The 22,860-nt window shown below is 38.9% G+C and overlaps 1 protein-coding gene across 1 annotated transcript; it reads left to right on the top strand.

The window, feature by feature from the left end:
• Window positions 1-8,213: 8,213 nt before the first annotated feature.
• On the top strand, window positions 8,214-21,587 carry col8a1a (collagen, type VIII, alpha 1a). Its single transcript, XM_006788206.3, has 3 exons — window positions 8,214-8,308; window positions 17,170-17,467; window positions 18,121-21,587. Exons 2-3 carry the CDS (start codon window positions 17,179-17,181, stop codon window positions 20,064-20,066), a joined length of 2,235 nt encoding a protein of 744 aa, XP_006788269.1. The 5' UTR covers window positions 8,214-8,308; window positions 17,170-17,178; the 3' UTR covers window positions 20,067-21,587.
• The last annotated feature ends 1,273 nt before the right edge of the window (window positions 21,588-22,860 follow it).

Raw genomic sequence — 22,860 nt, 5'->3', positions numbered from 1 at the left:
GGTAGTTTGCGTGCCTGTCAACTGAGAAAAAAAATGTCTCCTCATAGATAATAGATGTCATTTAAAGGCAGCATTTTGGTTTTAAATTCTTCTTCAGCAGGAGACGCACACTCACACAAGCAGCTAATAAATCAGATTGTGGGTTAGAGGTAAAAGCAGTGTGTAAGAATTCGCACAAAGCTATGAAACGCATTAATCACATGAGGCCAAAGTTTTTTTAAAAAATGCAGTTGTGACGTCCATTTGATTACGTGTGTATGCTCGTGTCTGACTGGCTCCATGCTATAAATCTCTTTATTATCCAAAATTAATAAAGAAAATTAAAGAAAATAACCCAGTGTCATGTCAAATGTAAAGCAAATGAGTAAAACTCATCAAATATCTAAAGCGTGTGGGAAACCTGTGGGAAAAGAAAAGGCTGGAATGATATTAAAGGAAAAGAAGGCAGACCAGAATTTAAGAACATGTATTTGAAGAGTGAAATATTCTGACCCTGTACTATTCTCATATTTTTCAGACCTGTAATAATAATCCTATATTCAGCTGCAAATATTTATATTTATCACTCACTTGTTTTTTTTCCACCCACCTAAAATATACAGAACAGCAAGCATGGCAGAAATCTGCAGACTGCCTGTCTCTGTCTGACATGTCATACAGCGTAATGCTCATGAGACGCTGTCTGTTTGTCAAGTTGTGGATGCTGAATAGGAACGCGGCAGTGAAACCACAGGACAGAAAAATCAGAAACTGGGACAAAACCTAATATGAGCAAAAAATAAATTAATGCTAAAAGATTTTTCTTAAATGGGGAACATTTTTCGATTCTCAGCATTATATCATTTAGTTTGTATTTTCGAGCGCCTTGTAAATATTTTCAGTTACGGACTTATATGTCCTACATTTTCTTAATTTGCTAATTTTTCAGATATATAAAAAGTAGTGAGTCCTGGTCCTGGATATTTGACCCAGCGTTTTTAAGTCTGGTCTGTTTGATTCTTAGTTTGTTTACATTGACTGTATATAAGAGATGGTCATAGCCCCTGTGATAGCCACCATCAATTTTGAAATCTTAACCCTCTGTACACACAGCAACAAATAGGGAATAAAAAAATTATATCTGACAAATTTCTGAAAAATGATGCTCACTTCTGCCAGATTGTCGACAGGGATATTGAGATGAGTTTTTGAGGATTGCCCAAAGTTTTCAGTCAGTAAGCACTGTTGTTTTAGTAAGCGCTGCTATTCAGTAACACCACTATTAGCCTACAATAAACCTGATTTAGCAATGTATTTTATTTTAAAAGGGACCATATTTAAAACAAACAAAAAACAAATACATTATGTACACCTGAAACTATCAACTGAGGCCATAAACTCAGTTTATCAAGATTTTCATATTTTTTTTATAAGGTCATAAATCATGTCAGCACTCAGCAATCAGAGGTGCCACCCTCTGTTGGCCATTTGAAAGAAGTGCCAATTTAAGACACTTCCTCCTTGGCTTAACTGTTCAGGCCCAATGGGTGCATCTGTCTTTTATATATAGGTGTTGCTCTGGTTTATTGTATCCCCCCCCCCCCCCAAAATTTTTTTTTTTACATTCTTGCTGTACTAACCTCTTTGCTTGAGGTGTTGATTCCACACAGACTGTTGACTCCCCGCAAAAATACCTCATGCATTGTAAACATATCTCTTTTGGCACAGTGATAATCGGATAGTCCTTGGTGAGAGTTGCAATGTTACAGTCTGCTGACTGACGCAAAGGTTTGTGGGCCAGGTGCTGTATGTGTGTGTTTTTTACCCTTAAACATCATGTATGAGGCTTTGCTGTGACACTGCTGTGTGAAGACGGTGAATGCCAGCTGTGAGTGGGGGAGCATGTGGGCCACTTGTACATTCACAGCAAACTCCCAAAGCTAAACATTAGAGGCACAGGTACAGGTATAGCTGGACTGTTACCAAATGGTTTGTATTGCTTGTACCATTAGCCTGGTCAGGCTACCAGACTGAGTGGAGACTCTGTTGTTTGAGGTGATGATGAATGGCTATGGTGGTCAGGCCTGTGATACATTACACATTTAGTTCCACAGTGAAAAAAACATGCTTTCCTGTGTGTACATGTGTACACTGTACACATGATAGATGCCCGATGCTACCAGCTCAAGTAACAAAGCAAGGTTAGAGAGTTTTGACCTTGTTAGAATGGCTCTCTCTTTATCATCAGTGATGAGATTGAGCTCTGTGTGCAAGGGATGTGGCAGTACAAGCCCTGGCAGCCTAAAATTTGTGAGAGACAAGCTTGTTTTCTTAAAAAACTCAATAACAAACCTCTAACCTTGTTGGTGGCAAGAGAGGTGGTTTTAAATGGCACAGGGGGCTCTTAAAGTCAATGATTCATTGCTAGAACACATGGTAGGGGGCAAGAAAGAAGAAGTATGTTCTGAGCATGGCAGGTGTGGGGTGAAAGGCTTCAACAGTTCAATCATCACAAGCAAGGATGAGGGGGGAAGGGATTTAACTGTGGCAACTGTGGATGTATGGTAAATGTGGAAACCAGCAGGCTGTGCAGGGATACCTTGTATTTAACTGGCTGAATCTATTATATGTTAACTGTTAAAATGCTAACGATTTATAGATGGAAAAACCATAATACGCTAATTGCCTGTTGGGAAATTAAACCTAATGAAAATATAATGCAGTGGTTCATTATAATGCAGTAGGCTCTTTAGTTGACATTTACAACATTGCCTGGGAGAAAACCTGGCAACAAATTCTGAAGGTGAAAAAATGAATGTTGCTGAAATAGTGATTAGCAGTTAACAGGCTAACTAAGTTGATAACTTCTCCACTATTGTTTCCAGGTATGGTTGCTTCACTTTGATAGTGTTTCTGTGTTTCTGATCAGAATAATGTGATGGAGCAGAAATGACAAGCTAACAGTAAACAGCTAATAAAAAACTGCAGCTTTATATGAATCATATAATGATTAAAATTATATACATATGATGTTTGTGATTAAAACACAGTAACGTGTCTTAGTGCATTTCGTTTACGTAGTCCTAAATACTCAACTTTCACTTCATGATTTTTTTTTCATGCTTTTTTCATTTTTCCAGCATTTTTGTATTTGCTAGTTACAGTCCATTTGACCTCTCAGGGCCACCAAATAACTTTGCCCAACCCCCAATGCAATAAGGAGCGATAAGCACCAGGTGCTAACATGATAGCTGCTTTCTGACTTTAGGGCATTGGAAGCTCTTTAAGGCCATCAACAAAAACCTTGTGTTTCTTCCAAACAAATGTAGACATCAAGGTTTTTATCTTAAAATAAGAATGAATAAAGCAATATTGTGTCACCAGCATCCGAAAAGTTTCTAAAGCAAGTAGATTTTGAGAAATAAACTCACAAAGCTGACATGATTTGGGGTTTTTTAATTGTTAAAAAAAAATCTGATGTAAGAGCCCAGTAACAGATAAAGCCACAACTTACACCTTGCTTGTTACATGCTCAAGAGAATGATGTTAAAGCACTGACATTTATGTAAGCAGCACAGCACACAGTACTGCTGAAGCTAATGGTGATGTCATTGGTGTTGGTCTTTATCACTAACCAAAGTAGCTGTGATGCAACAGGTGTGTAAATAAATGTATAGCAATCAGTCAAGACCTAACCGCCTCATGTACTATAGTGATGGTTATTCCTGATGTAGTTTAGGTTCTCAAGCAATGTGTCCTAAAATATCTCCAGGGAATGTTCATTGTGGGGAAAGGATGGTCAAGGTTCAAAGCTCTGGCCACTGAGGGCAAAGGGTCAAACTAGTAAAAGTCTAAAATGAAAGAGGCTCACACGCTTGCTGAAAAGCTTTGTATCACCTTGATTTACTTGCTGACCTCTTAAAGAATCCCTCGGTAGGCCGGTGACATCACAAAGAGGTAAATATTAACTTACTGTGAGATCAGAATCAGCAAAGGGCTATGTGTTTTAAGACTTTAGGTCTATATTTAGGTATCTAAGTGTAATCGCGGAGGAACATTTTTTTTATAAAAAGCATAGAACTGGTTCCACCCAACAAGATTGATAAACATAGCTTGCTGATCACATGTTGGTGATGCCTAGTGATCACAAGTATTTTGGGGTGCTTCTAGCAGGTCTAAATTCCACAACTCTTTGTCCCTATGGATGAGGTGACATGGACACTTTCAGATGTTTACTCCTGTTTGCACTGCAAATTCCAAGATTGCCTCATGGTGAAGAAGGAAGGAGTAAGGAATGTGGCTGCCTTACAAACTCAGATGCCATAAACTCATCTAAAATTGTGACCAAGCTATGGGATGGCAACTGTTAAACTGTTAAAAGCAGATTCTTAACAGTCAGTTCCTATGGTGATGGGCTTTATAACTGTAAAAAGTACACTTGCGGCCCTTCAAATATTTAAAAATGCATCGACAGTTGCCATGTTGAATTCAGTTGGTGGGATGTATATGCACTGTGCATGAACTAAACACAAGTATTCATGATTTGAAGAGTAGAGGTCACACATAATAGTCAAGAAGTGAGAACGAATGGCAGAATGGGCACACATTGGTTACATCTAATAATTAAGGACAGCACATTTCTACACAATACTACTGTGTCTTCTGTCTAGCTACCATTCTATGTGTAATCTACTCACTTATACTGTTAACAAACTATATCCTATATTTGGGCCAAATGAGTGTTTTAATTAATTGTCTAGGTGCTTGTCCCTCTGGAACTCTTTTAGGCAGAAACACAAATACTCAGTGCAACTCTCATCAGGGGATTTTTTCAATGGCGTGCATAATATTCGTCATAAACTTTCTCAGAGCACAGAGGGAGCTTGCCAGCAGGTGGAAAAACAAAGCCACTCTATCTTATATACTGCATGCAAGTCAGTGTTTGTCTGAGCAATGAGTCTCCTAATAACTCACTCTGCAGCCACTGTATGATAGAGGTGGGAAGTTCAATCCAAATATCGGCGTATCGATACCAGCGCTGGTATTGGTGTCAGATTGATACTAGTGTGATAGAATCGATACTTTGTTTCTATCCTCTATGTTCAGTATGTAGCCCACTTAATTGTGTTAATTTAAAAAAAAATAAAAAATAAAAAATACACCTCAAACATGAACTATGAAAAAATGTCTGAACCTTTTTTTACGTTGACAAATTTACATTCCAGGTCTCCAAAAAACCCAGTTTCAAAATACATGAAAAGCTGAAAGGTGTGTTTTGTTCTGTTAACTAATTATTGTGGAAAGCAAACACCACAGTGATTTAGTGGTCATTAAAATGTATTCTAGACAGATCCAATGAATGAATGAATTCATAATTCATGATTAATTATTGATGATTCAAGGCAAATGAATTCATTTAATAAATCATGACACAATGCTCTGCCCTACATAAGCTGCTTTTATAGGTTAAAAGTATCTGTATCGCTATTGGAGTCGGCAATCTGCATTTACTTGGTATCCGATCCATTTGCAGTATTGCACAGCTCGACTGTCAGCTTTCATTTATTAATGTGATCATGAGGAGCTTCCTCAGTGTCCTTCTCAGCTCCATAATATAGTGAAAAGTAATTTCCCCTCTCATTTTATTTGTCTTTACATTTTTCGCTACTTTAGTGAGTTACTGATTTTCCAGTCATTAGCTTGTGAAACAAGTGGTGGTGGTCAGAGGGCCTGTTGACGCCAGTTGGCGCCAGTGTCCGGCAGCCTCGCCTCTGTCAGTGCGCCCCAGGGCAGCTGTGGCTACAATGTAGCTTGCCATCACCAGTGTGTGAATGTGTGTGTGAATGGGTGGATGACTGAATGTAGTGTAAAGCACTTTGGGGTCCTTAGGGACTAAGTAAAGCACTATACAAATACAGGCCATTTACAAACGTGCCTCTAAAGGAGGAATCGAAGCAAAATTCAGGTTTTTTATTAACTTATTATATATTATGTGCAAAACATCCAGATTTACTTTAGTCTCATCTCTTATCTTTTATGGCTGTCACATGGCAAGTTGAGTGTGAGTTTCAAAATAAGAAACATATATGTGAGCAGTTTATGAATGTACTGGGACTTATTTAAAGTTTCCTGTGTAGGTTTTTTAGTAAATAATAATACACAACACTGGTAGCATAAAATACACATTATCGAGTTTTACTGCTGTTTACACGCACTGCTGCCATCTTGAATAGCAAAGTTGGGGTTCATGTGACTAGTCTGCCTTTCTGAGCGTGGAGTCCACCTACAGGGGGTGTTCCAGCTGAACATTATGGCTGGGAGCCCAGCTCTTCCAACTACCTACTTCAAATGAAACAGAGTAAGTAACCAGGAATAATTTGTTTTTTTCCTCTTTTGAAAGAGACTATAGTATCTATCTGTTAAAGCGGCAATAATGTTTTCTTTGACTATCTGATCAGTACACCGGGCCTACTTTCCCTTGCTGCAGGATGCAAAAAGGAGGAGTTTGGACAGTGAGCAGCAGTCATGAGGGCCTATTGAGGCTTCATTAATGGAACAGGAAGAGAGTTAAAGCACGAGGGCAAACACACACAACTCATTACCCCCTGGCTATCGTGTACGGTTCACACTGCAACTCAAAGTGTGTGTGTGTGTGCGTGCGTGTGTGCGTGGCGCATTTATTGCATTTATATGAGTTATCTGTTTGTGTGGGAGGGAAGAGAACAATTACAAGCAAAGGTCCTTAGAGATCAAAACTGCCATGAGGTGTTTAGACTTAAGACCAGGCCTACACAACATCTACAAACATCACAGCAGTGTTTATTTTAAAAAAAAAAAAAAAAAAGATGGTTTGATCTGATAATCTCTTTAATGAAGGATAACCTCTTTAGAGCATTTGTCTTTTTACTGTGTTACATGTTTGCCATAAATATTTGATACCAATGAGAACATCATCCACATTAACAGTCCTCATCAACCAAATCAGGCCTGCACCAGTAAGCTGACTCAGCTGACACTTGGCTGTTGGAGATTCAACAGGACATCCACCCTTTTACACCACTGTGTCATTTTGGAACCGCACACACGCACTGTCCCTTATATACAGATGCTTTCAATTTACCCTCAGGAAAGACACACTGCTGGTCTCTGTTCAGCATCTAAAATCTCACGAGCAAAGAGCATGGCAGTTTACGCAAAGGAAATAAATGCCAACGCACGGTCAGAGCTGAAGAACAGAGTCACACTTTGTGTACATGCTGCATGTATTTAGGTGGCGAGACACGTCAGAGTTACTAGGTTGTTATAAGAAACTTGTCGAACACACGTGTCAAAACTGTCCTGGAAAGCATCTGTCGTCACAGACGGACAAAGAAACTCTGAGAAAAAGAGTATTTTTAGTCTGAGGCTGTGACTGAATGCTCCCTCCAGGTACACATCAGCAAGCTTTCCACCGCACTCGATGCTGACTTGTTCGCACTTTAGCATGCACAGGCGTTCACAGCAGGATGTTATTTTTCCCCTCTGTTTTGGACAAACGTTGAATAAACACTGATGATGAAATACAATCGTCATGAGTGAAACCAAAGCTCCTGGCAACATAGGATGTGTTTCAGTGAACTGCACACGGGGTTGGAAGGTATTATCACTGAAATACAGTCAAGTAGTGGAAGCAGATCTACCTAATCAGAAAAACTTTCTACATACAAAAAACACTATTTTAAATACTAATGTAGGTGCAGATCATAGATTAAAAGTACATTAAAAGTAAAGAGGACAATACCAGTTACAATTTCCTTAGAAGTTCATTAATTTGCAGATACAGTAATGTTTAACTTATTTATAGGCTCAACTGTTTTAAAGGTGTTTTTTTCCCAGGTGTGTGCCAGAACAGGTGGTTGCAAACAGCCAGCTGCACCGTGTCCTAGCTCACATAGATTAATTAATTACTCTGCTTGTTACTGCATCAAGTATATCACATAATTAATAAGGGAAACATTCCTGTTTCATCATTGTCATCCACTGCTGACACTCAGCAGGGGGATGTGAGGATGTTCTGCCACTATAAATCCTGACATAACCTTTTGCAAAGTGATATTTACTCTCAGTCAAATCTCAGTCGCTCCATTGCTTCCTCCATCCCACCCTTCCCCTTTCTCTCTCCCTTTGCCTCTTTCTCTCTCACCCCAGTGACTCCACCCTGCAGCAGATAAAAAGCTGAGTCCTCAAGGTGTGCATCTGTTATGAGCTCACTTGCTAGAGTTCTCTCTGCGTGGCTGTCTGCTATTCTGTCTGAGAGTCTGATTTTTTTCCAGTAAAGTTATTCACAAAGGTAAGGAATTATTGAAATTTTGTATCTTATCTTTTAAATACTTTTTTTTTCTTTTTGTTTGTTTCTGTTTGTTTATAGAGTATTTTTTTAATAACACTAGAAATGACATTCATTTTAAGGTATCCACTTCTGTCTGTGATTTTTTTAAAGCATGCTTTTATTAAGGAATAAAATTATACTACAGATATATTTTTTTAAAGTTCCAGAAATATTCATCTTCCATTATGTTGTTGTCTAACTCATGTGTTGTGTTTTATGACACATTGCTAAGATGTAATTAATATTTTGACACACCATTATGCTGCTGAGAAGCTGGCGGAGCCTCTCTTAAGTTAGATGGATGGGCGTTGCTCTAAATCCTTCATGCACAGCATCACTCTGAGCTTCTCAGTAAACCCAGCGCTGAACGCAAATATCCATTCAAATGCTTTGTGTGCATGCCTGTGTGCAGAAAGGCTGAAGCCAAACTTGCAGATGCATGTGATGGGGGTAAGAGCAGCAGTTTGGTGAGAAGAGACTGTAGAGCAAACACTGCCTTTGGTCCACAGCAGCTCTGTCTCTGCCGTCCGATTTGCTTTGTAATGCTTTCTTTCTCTGACGTCTCTCCATAGTTTGGTTTGGCTCATTGTCAGTAAAAGGATTGTGATTTGGCTATTTCTTATTAGGATCAAACCACCTGATCAGACATGTAGGAGGAGAGTGCAAACTGAGGAAAGGTTGAGTCTGAGCAATGATAAATTTATATTCTCACTTAAAGTCTGTGATTATGACTATGTACAATAGCTGGTAGGTTACTTCCAGTGAACAGTACACTAGGAGACAACATTTTTTTAAAGCTGTATGACTTTTAATTAAAACAACACACCAATACAAAAATGCAACTGTTTACTTACATATGGTCCTCGGTGGTCCACAATTACAGGCTTTCTACAGTTGTTTTACAGTGTCACTATTTTCTTATAGTAAAAAAATACAGTTCTATAGTATCCATAAACAGTTTATTACTGTGAAAAATAACATTTATATTGCTAAAGTATGGTACAGCATAACTTTTATCAGAATACTCAGTGCTTGCATGACCCAGTTAGCAAAGGCTGTTGTATTAAACATTTCAGCAACTAACCTAAAGATGAAGTCTCAGTGATAGTGGCTCATTGGTAACTAAACTTTAACACTATTCTTGGTCACACATTCAGTGGAAACCACATCACATACAGTTTCAACATAAAATAACAACAACAACAGCAGTAAACACTTTTAAATTAATAATCTGACACTAACCATTTACATTGGTTTGTGCATATGTTTTGTTTATGCACATGATGTTCAGGAGAAACATAGTTTATTAACCCTAGAACACTATCGCTATAAATAGTAACACAATCACTAATGCCGGGTGATTTTTACCCGATATAATATGACCAATAAAAAGTAGTTGTTATCAAAATATATCAAAATATGACAACACATGACAAATTAGAGTGGTCTTCTTCTACTTTCAACTGTGCCATGTCTAACAAAATGAAAACAAAATTCCTAAAACAAATACATCGTAGTATAGAATCGTTGTGTGGCCTGTGACTTTACTGTGCAACAGATTCAGTCGGCCGTGTGCACAAAACAAAGGTTTTTTAAACAGTGAATGTATGCAGGCACAGCATAGCTGTACCCCACAACACCAAACTTCAGGAATGCATTGGACAAAGGGACAAAAGAATGCTGTGAAAACCCAGAATGATGGTTGAGCAAAGCAGAGGGAAAGAAGTAAACAGTTTGGTCATTTAGCTGCACAGCTGTGGCAGTGTGTGTGTAGCTGTGTTGCTGTGGTTTGTGTATAGGGTTTGTTTGAATGAGGACTTTTGCAGCTTGACTCTAGGAGGTGTTAATTTTACAAGGTGTGCTTTGTGATAAAAGCTGCATTTAGGGAGCCGAGGAGCTGCAAATGTCTTTCCCTTTCGCCGAGAAACCACAACCAACACCAGGGCAGTTACCAAGATTGAGTGCAAGGGTACTGCTGGCATTAAGTATGAATCTGCAGCTGGTTTGCGGTGAAGAGAGGAAGGCAGTGTGGTTTGTCAAGCAATTTCAGTGGGCATTAAACTGTTTTTGTCAGACAGCCTGTATCATAAAGGCTAAGTGAATATTGTGTGCACTAAACTTTCCCCGCTGTGGTTTCCTGGAACATGCTGTCTTGTCCTCTGACCTCCACCACAGTCTGGGAGGTGACTGAGTGGTCTTACTCAGGTTCCTGAGCCTGTATGTTTCCAAAGGGAGGAAAAAGGTCAGTAGGAGCAAACAGACCGAAGAAGACATCAGGGAAAGAAACGCGACTGATGCTGAAGAACAGACATGTCTCTGTGCAGACACAGAGAGAAAGGGAGACAGTGAGAAAAGTCTGTCAGACAGGGTAGACAGACAGATGTCAGAGACAGATGTGTCTGAAGGTGTGAGGGTGGGAGACAGTGCTAATATTTCCATCTCAGTGTAAAGCAAAGGAAGACTGAACGTGCGTCTGTGTAAGAATGTGCCACACCGCTTAGTTGTGCGTACTTGGCTGCCTCATCCATCAGCCGCAATCGCTGTGTGTACATAACAGAGTAGTCGATCAGCTGTGACTTGTTGTGGTCATCTGTGTAATTCTTTCCAATTGTTTTGTATTGAAACTGATGATGCAGACTTCTATATTAATTATATTTAAGAGCACTATTTGTCCTCACATCTCTTCCTAACTGTTTCTCTATTACTGACAAAAACTGATCATCTTACATTATTAATTATTATTATTAATTTTTTATTATTTGATTTTTCTAATCAATCAGTCAATACGTCTGAAGGTAAACTCAAGATGTGAGGTCATTTAGACCCACTGCAGTTTAGTGGCAGCCTGCCTTTTTCTTTACATATTTGTCTACAGGGATTTGTGCAGCTGTTGTAACTTTAATGAGATTCCAATGATTGCCACTTGTATGACCTGCACTAGCCCACAACTCAATGTGCGCCAGGTGTGGGTTGACTAAGCAAAACTTACATGTTACACCCATATGATGACCATGAGTCCTTTCTTTTTTTCCCCACCCCTGATGAATTTACTGTGTTTCGCTTGTGTAAAATGTCAAGAAGATGGACATCTGGAAGTATTTAAGGAAGAGGATTCACACTCAACAGACAGATACTAATTCAAATACCTACATGACAGATGGTAGGTAGACTACTTCTGCCTGCTTATTTTTAGAAGTGCCTGAGCAGCAGCTCATGCTGAGAGCCCAGTGGTGTGTGACGAGCCACATATGAGCTTGGCAGCAGATGCTGAACAAACAGGGTTGTTAAAGCAGACATTTGTAACTCCTTGTCTCCAAAGGCTGACGTCTCATTTTACGTAATGCTCAATGAAGATTAATTATCCAACTATAGGAGCCAGGTTGATAGAATATAATACTCATTCTGTAACACCTGAGAAATCCTGAGAGAAATTTCAACAAATGTGTTTGGATAAGCTTTTGTTATAGTTAATGACACAGCTTTAGAGAAATAAATCTCTTTTAACGCTGTCCTGAGGTAACTGTTTGTGGTGTTTTACTAAATATCTCAATGACAGACTGTGTGAAAGTTTTTGATTATTGCTGATTCACTGCTATCTTGAGTGCACCCTACTCTCACTCTCACTATGACACCACAGATAGAGTCCATCCTCCCATGATCCTGGAGTGGAAGAGGATGGATTTATGGTTGGATGGATGGATGGATGGATGGATGTCTTACTATTTTGAAAATAGGGTTATCAAATCAGAGATGGATCTGATCAAGAAAAGAAGAGATTAAACAGTAGAATATTGTGAATCACTTTAGCCACACCCTAAAACACACCCTGATTTATCATCTACTTTTTTATAAATGGAAACATAATTCACAAAATTAACATCATGCTGTATTAATTAAGACTTCAAACCAGTAATTGAGACCATTAAGTTATCTGCAAAGTATTTACTTTGGACATATATTAAGTGACCATTACAGTTATTCTCTCATAAGCTTATATGCAGTCTCACTTTTTATGGTCAAAGAAGTCACCCCCTGCTGGCCATGAGAAAGAATGCAAGATGAAAGCACTTGTGCGTGGCTTTCATTACCTAGATTCAGAGACTGTTTCCATCTCATAAAATATACAAGATGAAGTTTGTGTCTACCTCCATAACCAGCTTACATTTTTAAAATTTGGTTTGTGATGAAGTTGTGACATTCATGACTTTGACTGCCCATGCAAAGGCAGCGGCTAAACATCAACATGTTTTTGCTCAATGCAGAGGGGCTTTGGAGATAAATGCATGGTTGACTATAGTGTTGGTGTCTTTTACCGAGTGTTCCCACCAACACTAATTGTTTTAAGACTGCAACTCAAACCTTTCTGTGTCAAAGTACACTCTCCCAAAGCCGCTTGAATGACCATAAACTTCTGCATATGCAGTGTAGAAAATAAAATTGCAAAGGAAAATACCAATTCCAATTTATAATATTAATATTATTATAGAAAGTCTGATTTTTCTTAACAGTCTTTGAAACAAATATCTGTGAGAGGAGTGTGAACCGAATGACACACGGGTGGCATCTGCCTGGCATGTAAATGAAAAGCATAGTTGTTGTTCCTGGTGCAAATGATTGCCTGTCAGAGAGTCATCACTGAGGTAGTCGGATTGTTTTACACCAGTACTTGAAGAATTAAACTGTAAATCCTACAGGTCTGAGAAACGGCACAACACGTTACTCACGCCATCATGTCTTCTCACATCTGTGCCACAGTTATACGTGACTCCATGTCTGCCATCTGTGTGGACACACAAGAATGATATTAGCACTTAGTCTGTATAACAGAATCATTTAGAGGCACTTTGTTATAAACCCAGGCGTCTCTCTTTCTGTTTTCTCTAATAACAAGTTGACACTTGGAAATTGCTGCCTAATGTTTATGTCAAAGTCTGAAAGTGGCCTTGGTGTATGAATAAGTCTGTAGGGAGGCAACACCTATGTAGAATAATGTGCTGGAGAAAAGCATGGGAGGTAAAGACAGGAGGTATTTCCATCTCTCTGCAGGCACCATAACAACTCTTTAGTGTTGCTATGTGACACTGAACAGACCTTCGTTGTGTGGTGTCTCTGATCTGCAAGTTTTGTCAGAATATTTCCACCACTTTAAAAACATCTATGCACACACACACACACACACACACACACACACACACACACACACACACACACACATATATCCACATACCAACTCTGAGCTGGGACATACCTGAAGGGCAGTAAAACTGCCACATTTGTTTTCTTTGCTTGTTTCATACATATATGGTGTTTGGTCAAAATCATTACGCAGTATTAAATATCCATCACTGATATCACCACTGCAAAAATGCATCTGAATATTTTAATCTAAGAAATATTTTAGGATCAGTGATGTAATGTCTTTTTTCTAACCCACTCACCCAGCCCTTTTAGTCACACCTTTCAGTCATTACATTTATAATTGTGTGTAACGTCTTCAAGATGTCTTCAAGAATAATGGAAACACTGAACAGCTTCCTATTCGCATGGGGGGAAAAAAAGAGAGTCCCAGTTCTTGTTGAGAGACGTCAGTGGCATCTCTGTGGACTCTTTGCCACGTCTGGCCTCTGTCACCGCAGAAACTTGGAGGACTCTGTTCAAAGGCAAGCTCTCACTGGGGGAGACAGTGGCATTGCCATGTCAAAATCACCAGACAGCTGAGAAAAGGTCAAAATGCAGGAAAGATCCAAAGTGCCGGTGATGAAGAGGACATAAAGGATGTGGTTTAGGATGTGAAGCTAGAGATGAGTTGGCTGTAATAAAATTTGGACCAGGACTGTGTTTGAAGCTGTGCATGGAGCAGGGAAGAGGACTCAGTCTTAGATGAAAAAGATACTTTTAAGAAAGACTGAATCAGATAAGTATATACTCAGAGGAGCAGCTTAAAACCAATTTTATATTCAGTGGAGCCAAGAAAAGTTTCTTTTACTTGCTTTGTTTTTAGTTATCTGTTTAAAGCAGTTTAAGGTTGAAATAATGGATATACTGAAGGACATTAAAAGGTGCACAGTTGGGCTTCAACTTTATTTGCTGACAGATGTACTTATTGGACCTGAATGTAAAATGAACAGATCCTACCTTAGCACACTCAGTCTGAGAGGACAAAACCCGATATAATGGCAACGCATGTAATAGACACACCGGTCTACTGTTTGGATTCCTATTACATGCTTTGCTATTATACCAGGTTGGAGGCCACACCTTGTTTTATGTGGATCTTGTAGTCTACTTATGCCAAACACAGGTGGCAGAATCTTTCTCTCTGCCATTTTTGCACGATTATTGAGAATTTTCAGCCAGTGAGTGCTAACTCACTGCATACCAGGGATATAGCTTACAGGTGGCAGAAATACTTCACCCACTTCTAAAAACAAGATAAAAAAACAAATGTTCGCACAAGTGTTACTTCCTCTTAACAATCTTCTAGTTCATTCAGGCTGTATAAATCTCCATCATCATCACAAATATAATAATAATAATAATGTTATAGTATTGCACATGTCACCTCTGCAAATATCCAAGGTACTGCTGTGTTACTGCTTAATTATGATCGTTTCCAGGACATGAACTCTGAGAAAAACTGAGATTCTTTGCTGCAATAATCCAGACAACTTGTATCAATACTAGAGATGGCACGATACCACTTGTCCGATACCGATACCAATATCATAAATTTGGATATCTGCCGATACCAATATGAATCTGATATAGTGTGTTCTTTAATCAATAAAACGTTTTTTTAATATATTGGTGCATTTTGTATAAGTTTATACTCAAGTTTAAATAAATAACAACACTAAAGCTATTCTGTTATACCTGTATGCAAAAAATACACTGCACCAAAAATATTTCATAGTTCAGCAACACTGATCAATCTAATAAACTTAAACCTATTCAATCCTCCCTATTCTGGTATTTTAAAGAGTACTTAGCAGAAATATTAAGCAACCTAGCTAATAGGGTTGCAAACTCCCAGCAAAAAAAATAGGGAACCACCCTCCACCTCATGATGCTTAATTGATGTAATCAAATTTAATTTGATGCAGGGTGAAAAATGCACAGAAATAAATTATTTTTCAAGAATAATTAAATAGATTCAACTACTTTCTTCAACAGAATTGCAGACTGCACAGATGGTATCTTCCCAAAGGAAAAAGTACTATAGCTTACTAGGGTATATTAGATTTAACAGTTACTATATACAGTAATGGACTTCTATATATTTTACATCAGATTAAAACTTTGGGTGTAAGAGTCAGATAATTATTTATTAAAAGCTCGACATTTTAAATGAGAATAAGAAAGAAAAGTATGTCTTTGTGCCCCCTTTTCCCTGTTCATGCCCTATCGGCCCCCCTGGCTAAACTTTGCTAAATCCGCCCCTGCACAGTTACCAGCCGTCAGCTCCGTAGAAAAGGATCCTGGTGTAGAAAATAATATTAAATAAATTCTAACAACAGCTTCTCAAGCTTAATAGTGTTGCTGTTGTTCAGCCGCTGGTTTCCTCTTTCTGGTGTAAAGTGGGCCAAAAACTAAGAAGAGAGACGGACTCGCGACAGAAAAGCCGATCAGCTGATCATTAAGCAGTTTCATGATTGAAGTAGCAACAGGAGAGGGAGGGAGAGAGGCAGTCCCTCCATAAATCTGTTGTTAAGCTTAAGTGGGAATGCTTTACAGACATTCAGAGATGAACTTACACACTTGCTTTACTTCTCTCTGGGAAAACTTCCTCGGAGGTGAAATGCTGGTTTGGTAGCAAGGCTACAAATACACATAGCCGCTCTATCACGTGATGCATACTGAGGCGACGTGCTAAGGTTATGAGCCGAGTTACACCGTGTAGCAAGTTTTGTGAGGTGCTTTTTTGATATTTAATGGATCGATTACATTTTTTATTTCTCGCCGATATCCGATCCAGTAATTTGGGTCAGTATCGGACTGATACCGATAGGTAATATCGGATCGGTCCATCTCTAATCAATACATTTAAAAAAAAAATAAATAAATGTGGTTTTCTATGTAAAAATTGTAAATTTGAGTGTCAAATTGAAACTGCAAAAAGCACAAGTGAAGGGGTATCGAAGAAAAATATTTAGAAAATCATATTAAAATCATATTAAGCATTTTTATAAATCAAAGGACATCATCTTAAAATTTTCCATTTGATTGTTATATTTCATTTGTGCTTTTGTCTTCATAAAACCTGTTTGCTAATGTAAAAGATTTCTTCTAGGAGGGTAAAAATGAGAGATTTGAAGATCAATTGTAATATTAGGACATTGAAGGCATTTATCATTTTTTGTTTAATGAAAAAAATGTTTCTAGAGGGTCATAATAATGATTGTGCTTTTCTAGAATATCCTAAGTAAAATTGTCAAACCTAATCACTTTTTTAATGTTAGGCTTGGCTGCTAACTGCTGAGCTGCAAAAGAAATAAAATAACCTAGCTTTTTGCCAAGCTCACTTCCTTAATCTATTGTCTTTCTACTTATCGAGATGATCCTGAAAACAAATTAAAAACTCAAACTTTTTGTACGCCAGTAACAATGTTATATCTGAGGTACTGAGACTTACATCAGGGGCAAGTCTATTGTCCCTTTGTATATCCAGCAGAGGGAGACAGAGTGTGGTTGTACACTGCCTCCACTTTGCAGATAGAGTTATCCACTTGAGCTTCATGATATTACAAGAAATACTTATCTGCATACCATCAAAAAAAAAAAAACTATCAAATCAAATCTTGTCTTCTCTATCCTCCATACAGGCCTTGGCCATGCTTCCCCTCCTTGCCCCCCTCTTCCTGCTACAGCTTGTAGTTCTTACCTTTGTGAGTGGAGGAGCATACTACGGTCACAAGCAGCATCCTCAGCCATACCAACCGATGCAGCATATCCAACATATTGGCATGGGCAAAGGTGGCTTTCCTCAGCAGCAGTACCTAGGCAAAGACATGCCCTATATGCAGTATCCCCATTACAGCAAGGAGCTCCCACCAATGCCCATGCACAAGGGAAAGGAAAATGCTCATAAGGGGGGAGGCTACAATGGTGGCAAAGACAAAGGTAAGAAAACAGTTTTAAAGACCTATACCACCAACTTTGGCAATCCATACATGTAGATTTTGAACCTCTACTATCGAGCTAAAGAATGACCAGTAAACAGATGTCTCTTAAGTTTATAATATAAGTACTTAGTTACACGGTACTATGAAAAGGTCTTGAGTCACCCCTCATTTCTTTACATTTTGCTATGAAAATGGAAATAAATGCAGCAGTTTATTGAAGCACGTACAATCATGAATCGAAATACACTATATAAGGCAAAAACAGAGTTTGTACATTTATAAAGAGGGTGGAAGTCAGTATTTGGCCTCCTTTATTTTTCAACACAGCCTCAACTCTCTCAAAAAAGATCTCTGTCAAGATGATATCAGACCTTTTTACCTTTTTGTCCTTCACTTTTCCAGTTTTCTCAAAACTTTAAGGGACACACTGCACACCACACCAAGTTTTCAGGCCTTTGGGAATCAACTTGTTGCTGCAAAAATACTATTTTATATCTGCCAACCTGTCATCATTGGCATTTTTATATTAAACTATAGAAATTGAAACAAATAATCATTTGTATGTGTCATTTCCAAACTTTATAAACAATATGTGTCTGTGAATTTTTAGATTTATTATTTCTGTGTGAATAATGTACTAATTTCTCACAGGCCAGACAATTCCTAGTGGTGCTGAGGGAATTCCCCAAGGAGAGCCAGGCCCTGCTGGGCCACCTGGGCCACTTGGACCAGAGGGACCTTCAGGACCTCCTGGGCCTCCAGGGAATGGGTTGCCAGGACCTGCAGGACGGCCTGGACCTCCTGGTCCACCGGGAATTCCAGGAGTTGGGAAACCAGGTTTTCCTGGGCTTCCTGGAAAACCTGGAGGAACTGGTATTGTTGGCCCTCAAGGAGAAATGGGCCCTAGGGGTGAAGAAGGGCCACCAGGACAGCCAGGGCCTCAAGGACCCCCAGGACCACCTGGACTTCCAGGAATAGGTAAACCAGGTGTTCAAGGTTTACCAGGTCAAATGGGGCCCAAAGGTGAGCCAGGTCACAAAGGTCTTCCAGGTTTACCAGGACTGCCAGGACCCAAAGGAGACAAAGGGATGGGGCTGCCAGGACCACCTGGACACAAAGGGCTTCCAGGGCTCCCTGGGCCTGCTGGTCCAAGAGGATTGCCTGGTTTTGGTAAACCTGGATTGAATGGCACACCAGGACCACAGGGACCATCAGGGGAAAAGGGACATCCAGGACATCAAGGGCCAGCTGGACCACCAGGTGAAAAAGGACAGCCTGGCCCAGCAGGTCTACCTGGTCAAGGGAAGCCAGGTCAAAATGGTCTACCAGGACAACCAGGCATGCCAGGTGTGAAAGGTCTTCCAGGACCACCAGGTTTGCCAGGAAAGCCAGGATTGCCAGGATTTGGTAAACCGGGACTCCCAGGACCAAAGGGTGATAAAGGTATGAGTGGGCCACCTGGATCACCTGGACCAAAGGGAGATAAGGGTTACAGCGGTCTACCTGGTACGCCTGGACCTTCTGGACCAAAAGGTCCTGAAGGTCATCCAGGCCCTACTGGACCCCCGGGGCCTACGGGTGCATCTGGTCCTAAAGGAGATTGTGGAGAAGAAGGACCTAAAGGTTTTGATGGAGCTCAGGGTGAGCCTGGTCCTCAAGGGTTACCTGGAAAGGATGGCCTGCCAGGAGACCAGGGAGAGCCAGGACCAAGAGGCCCACCAGGACCAATTGGTGCCAAAGGAGACATTGGACCTGAAGGTCTACCTGGTGTTCCTGGTTCTTCAGGACCTCCTGGTCCCAAAGGAGAAAGAGGGGAACCAGGTGAAGTGGGCCCCCAAGGCCCTAAAGGAATCCCAGGAATGGATGGTGCAGCAGGACCAATTGGGCCCCCTGGTCTTCAAGGACCAAAAGGAGATTATGGTCCTCCTGGTCCACCAGGCATTGCAGTTGAAGGAGGTCCAGGTCTACCTGGTCCCATAGGACCCCCAGGAAAAGAAGGCCCATCAGGACCCCCTGGGCAACGAGGTCTGCCTGGCCCTCCTGGACCACCAGGTCCACCTGGAATAACTAGTGTGTCACCTGAAATGGCAGGAGTGCTTTCTGAGATGGGCCCAAGACTAGACGGTGTTAAAGCTGGAAGTTATGGCAAGAAGGGCAAGTATGGAGGCAATGGGGCAGAAGTAATGGGTCCCAGTGGGCTGGAAATGCCAGCATTCACAGCTACAGCAATGACTCCGTTTCCACCTGTCGGCACTCCAGTCATCTTTGACAAGCTTTTGTACAATGGTCGCCAAAACTACAACCCCCAGACAGGAATTTTCACTTGTGAAGTACCTGGCATTTATTACTTTGCCTACCACATTCATTGCAAAGGAACTAATGTCTGGGTCGCTTTAATGAGAAACAATGAGCCTGTAATGTATACATATGATGAATACAAAAAGGGTTTCCTAGACCAAGCATCAGGGAGTGCAGTATTACCTCTACAGCTAGGGGACACTGTGTATATTCAGCTGCCCTCAGATCAGGCTTCAGGACTTTATGCTGGACAGTACGTGCATTCCTCCTTCACTGGGTACTTGTTATATCCAATGTAAAACCACAAACTGCAGAGAGAGAGAGGCTTTGGTAAGAAGAACACAAGAGCTTATTTTTATATGACAGAAAACACAGATTACCTTACACTAAGCGTACTTTTAATGCAAAGTCAGCAAGCAAATAGTGTCATCAACAGACAAGACAAGATAAAGTATTTTAAAGAAGATATTAAATCTGGCAAATTAAATCTGTACGAAGCCAAAGAGATGGTTTAATTAGGAGAGCAAAAATCTTTCTTTTACAGCACTGGATGGTATAAAAGAATGTAAAAAAGGAAAAAAAACAGAATTTAGAAATGGCTACAAAGGTACTTTCATGCGCATATTTCAAGAGTGGAAGTTATTAGTATAAACATAGAAGGGAAGTATAAGTAAATGAGGTTAAAAAGAGATGGTATAATGATAGTCACACTGTTGCAGCTGTGTCAGATTTGGTCCCTGTATGTCTTTAAAATTGGCAGCTACCCCATGTGGCAACATATAATGTGAAAGTATAAAATAGTAAGATAGCATTCATTTCAACAGGAAATATATTTTTTTGCATGCATATATTTGTATAATCAATGACTTTTCTCTAGTGATAACAATAAGTATGAAAACAAAATCTCTTTCAAATGAGAGTTCAGATTGGAGCAATGAAGTTTGCATTACAGCAGTCTGCACATTGCCATGTTTTATTTTTGTTTGTTTATTTTTTAGATAAATATATTTCTATTTGTGTTGGTATCTACATTGGGTTGCAGAGGACTAAACCTGGGGGTAAAGATCATTTTAATTCTAATGTTCAGTAGACTGGACTGTTAAGAACAAGACTTGAGTGAAGGAATTGTATGTATATGGGACGACTGGTACTGGTTGGTGAGCTGAAACAGCAGTTAGTGTACTCTTCTTTAGAAAGATGCTACACAATGCATAGATTGTCAAAATTAAGTCAATAACCTGAGTGTGTTGCTGGCTGATTATTGGTCTTGAGTGAGGTTTAAATTTTAAGAATGTATCATAAGTTTTATTTTTCTGAGGTAGGTTTGTGGTTATTGTGTTGTATTAGAATTGGAAATAGGACACAGTTTTGCTCTGATCTATTAAAACCACTCAGTATACTCTAATAAATATTGGTACATTATCATCCTAACATTTCACACTTAACAAAAATTCTTTACCACCAACTAAACAGTTGAATTATATGTCAGTGTTACGTGAAAACAAACACAAAGTTGCATGTTTACAGATGGTTTATAGTGCAAAACAATACTCCACAGCCAATCCCATTGATATTAACAAGTCTCCGAACTGCAAGTTGCCGAGTCTTCCTTTAAAGTCAAAACCAGTGTTACCCGTTAATATTTTTATTTACTGCTTTTACATAAAAATGAACTGATTATATTCTTTGACTGTTTTGCAGGCCATATTATTATTTTTTCCACAGAAGCATATCACAGTGCATTATAGTTGTTGTGAGTATAATTACAAATAAGATGGCAGAATATGTGGAAAACAGTTTATAGATGTTTAAAAGAGCGATGACCAAATTAAGTTTCCTGTATCTGCAGTGTGTTTCCTTTACATGTTTTTCTGTATTCATTAATGGACTTAAAGCAAGTGTTGAATGCTGCGGCAGTTGATTAACAACAGTTATGTCATTAATTTATTATTATTATTATTGTTGTTATTGTAATTTTTACTGCTGATGACTTGCATGCAATAAACAGCAAAAAAAAAAAAAAGACACGGGAAATGATAATGACTTTGGTGCCAATATTGTCATTGTAATCAAATGATGTGTATCAATGTTTCAAGTTTGTTGTTATTGTCTGTGATGTTTTTCTAAATAAAAATTGTTTGATTAAAAGAATTGCCACAGATATCATCTTGAGCTTCACTGAAACCCATTTGACTAAAGCTGTTATGGCACATTTAAAGAGCAAATAATAAGAAAGCACTGGAAGACTCCTTCAAAAAAAATTGATAGGATTGTCACACATATCTCATTAAACTCCTGTTAAATAATGTTAAATCCACCAACTTGATAATATTCCATTATGCAAAGCAGGTGAATAGCAGTAAGCACTAGCCATAGTAGCAGTATTTATTCATTAACCCAAGACAACATATGTCGTGAAACATTTCTTAATTCTTTGTTTTCAGAAAGCAGTTTATATTTAAAAGGACAAATGAACAACAAGAGTGTCATATCCTTTGTCTATCCTGAAAATGTGTATTTTTTTTTTTTTTTTGGAAGAGATCAGAGTTTGAGGAGAAATATGAGTTAAAAAAAAAAAAATCACACTGCCATTTACTTACCACCTCCATGAGATCCGGTTTTATAGGCTTAACATATTTGACCCACTTGACCAAAGTTTAATAAACTTTACATCGTATCAATATAATTTACTAAATGTAGCCATGCATATATCAGGATGCCTAAAGTGTATTCATCAAAAACTGTTGCCTGAAAATCAATATCGATATTAAGTATGCTTTGTAGCACTGAATTTCGATCTAATAGTGTGACACAAAAAAACGCAGAGGCAGGGTACGCTCTAGACAGGTTTCCAGTCTGTAAATATTTATTTATATTTATATTAGATAATTTATATTTAGATAATCAATCATTATATGCTTAAAATGAATTAAATGAACGTATACTAATCAAGTACATTTCATTTGACCAATTTCCATTCGATTTTACGTTTTCAATTGTACTTATGTAACAAAATTATCTGAAAATTTTACATGAAATCAAATTTCTTAAAGTTAGTATCTTTTTCGTTTTTGCAGAAAAACATTATAAATT

This window comes from Neolamprologus brichardi, chromosome 16 (genome assembly GCF_056152115.1).
Source record: "Neolamprologus brichardi isolate AB-2024 chromosome 16, ASM5615211v1, whole genome shotgun sequence".
Taxonomy (NCBI): Eukaryota; Metazoa; Chordata; class Actinopteri; order Cichliformes; family Cichlidae; genus Neolamprologus; species Neolamprologus brichardi.
The sequence above is the reverse complement of the archived record's forward strand: the minus strand, read 5'-3'. Positions and strand labels throughout refer to the sequence as shown.

What these genes read in the sequence shown, in the direction of transcription:
- col8a1a (XM_006788206.3), top strand. Translation starts at nt 17,179, where the DNA reads ATGCTTCCCCTCCTTGCCCCCCTCTTCCTGCTACAGCTTGTAGTTCTT. An exon ending in CAATGGTGGCAAAGACAAAG is followed by an intron (nt 17,468 to 18,120) that starts GTAAGAAAACAG and finishes AATTTCTCACAG; the next exon opens with GCCAGACAATTCCTAGTGGT.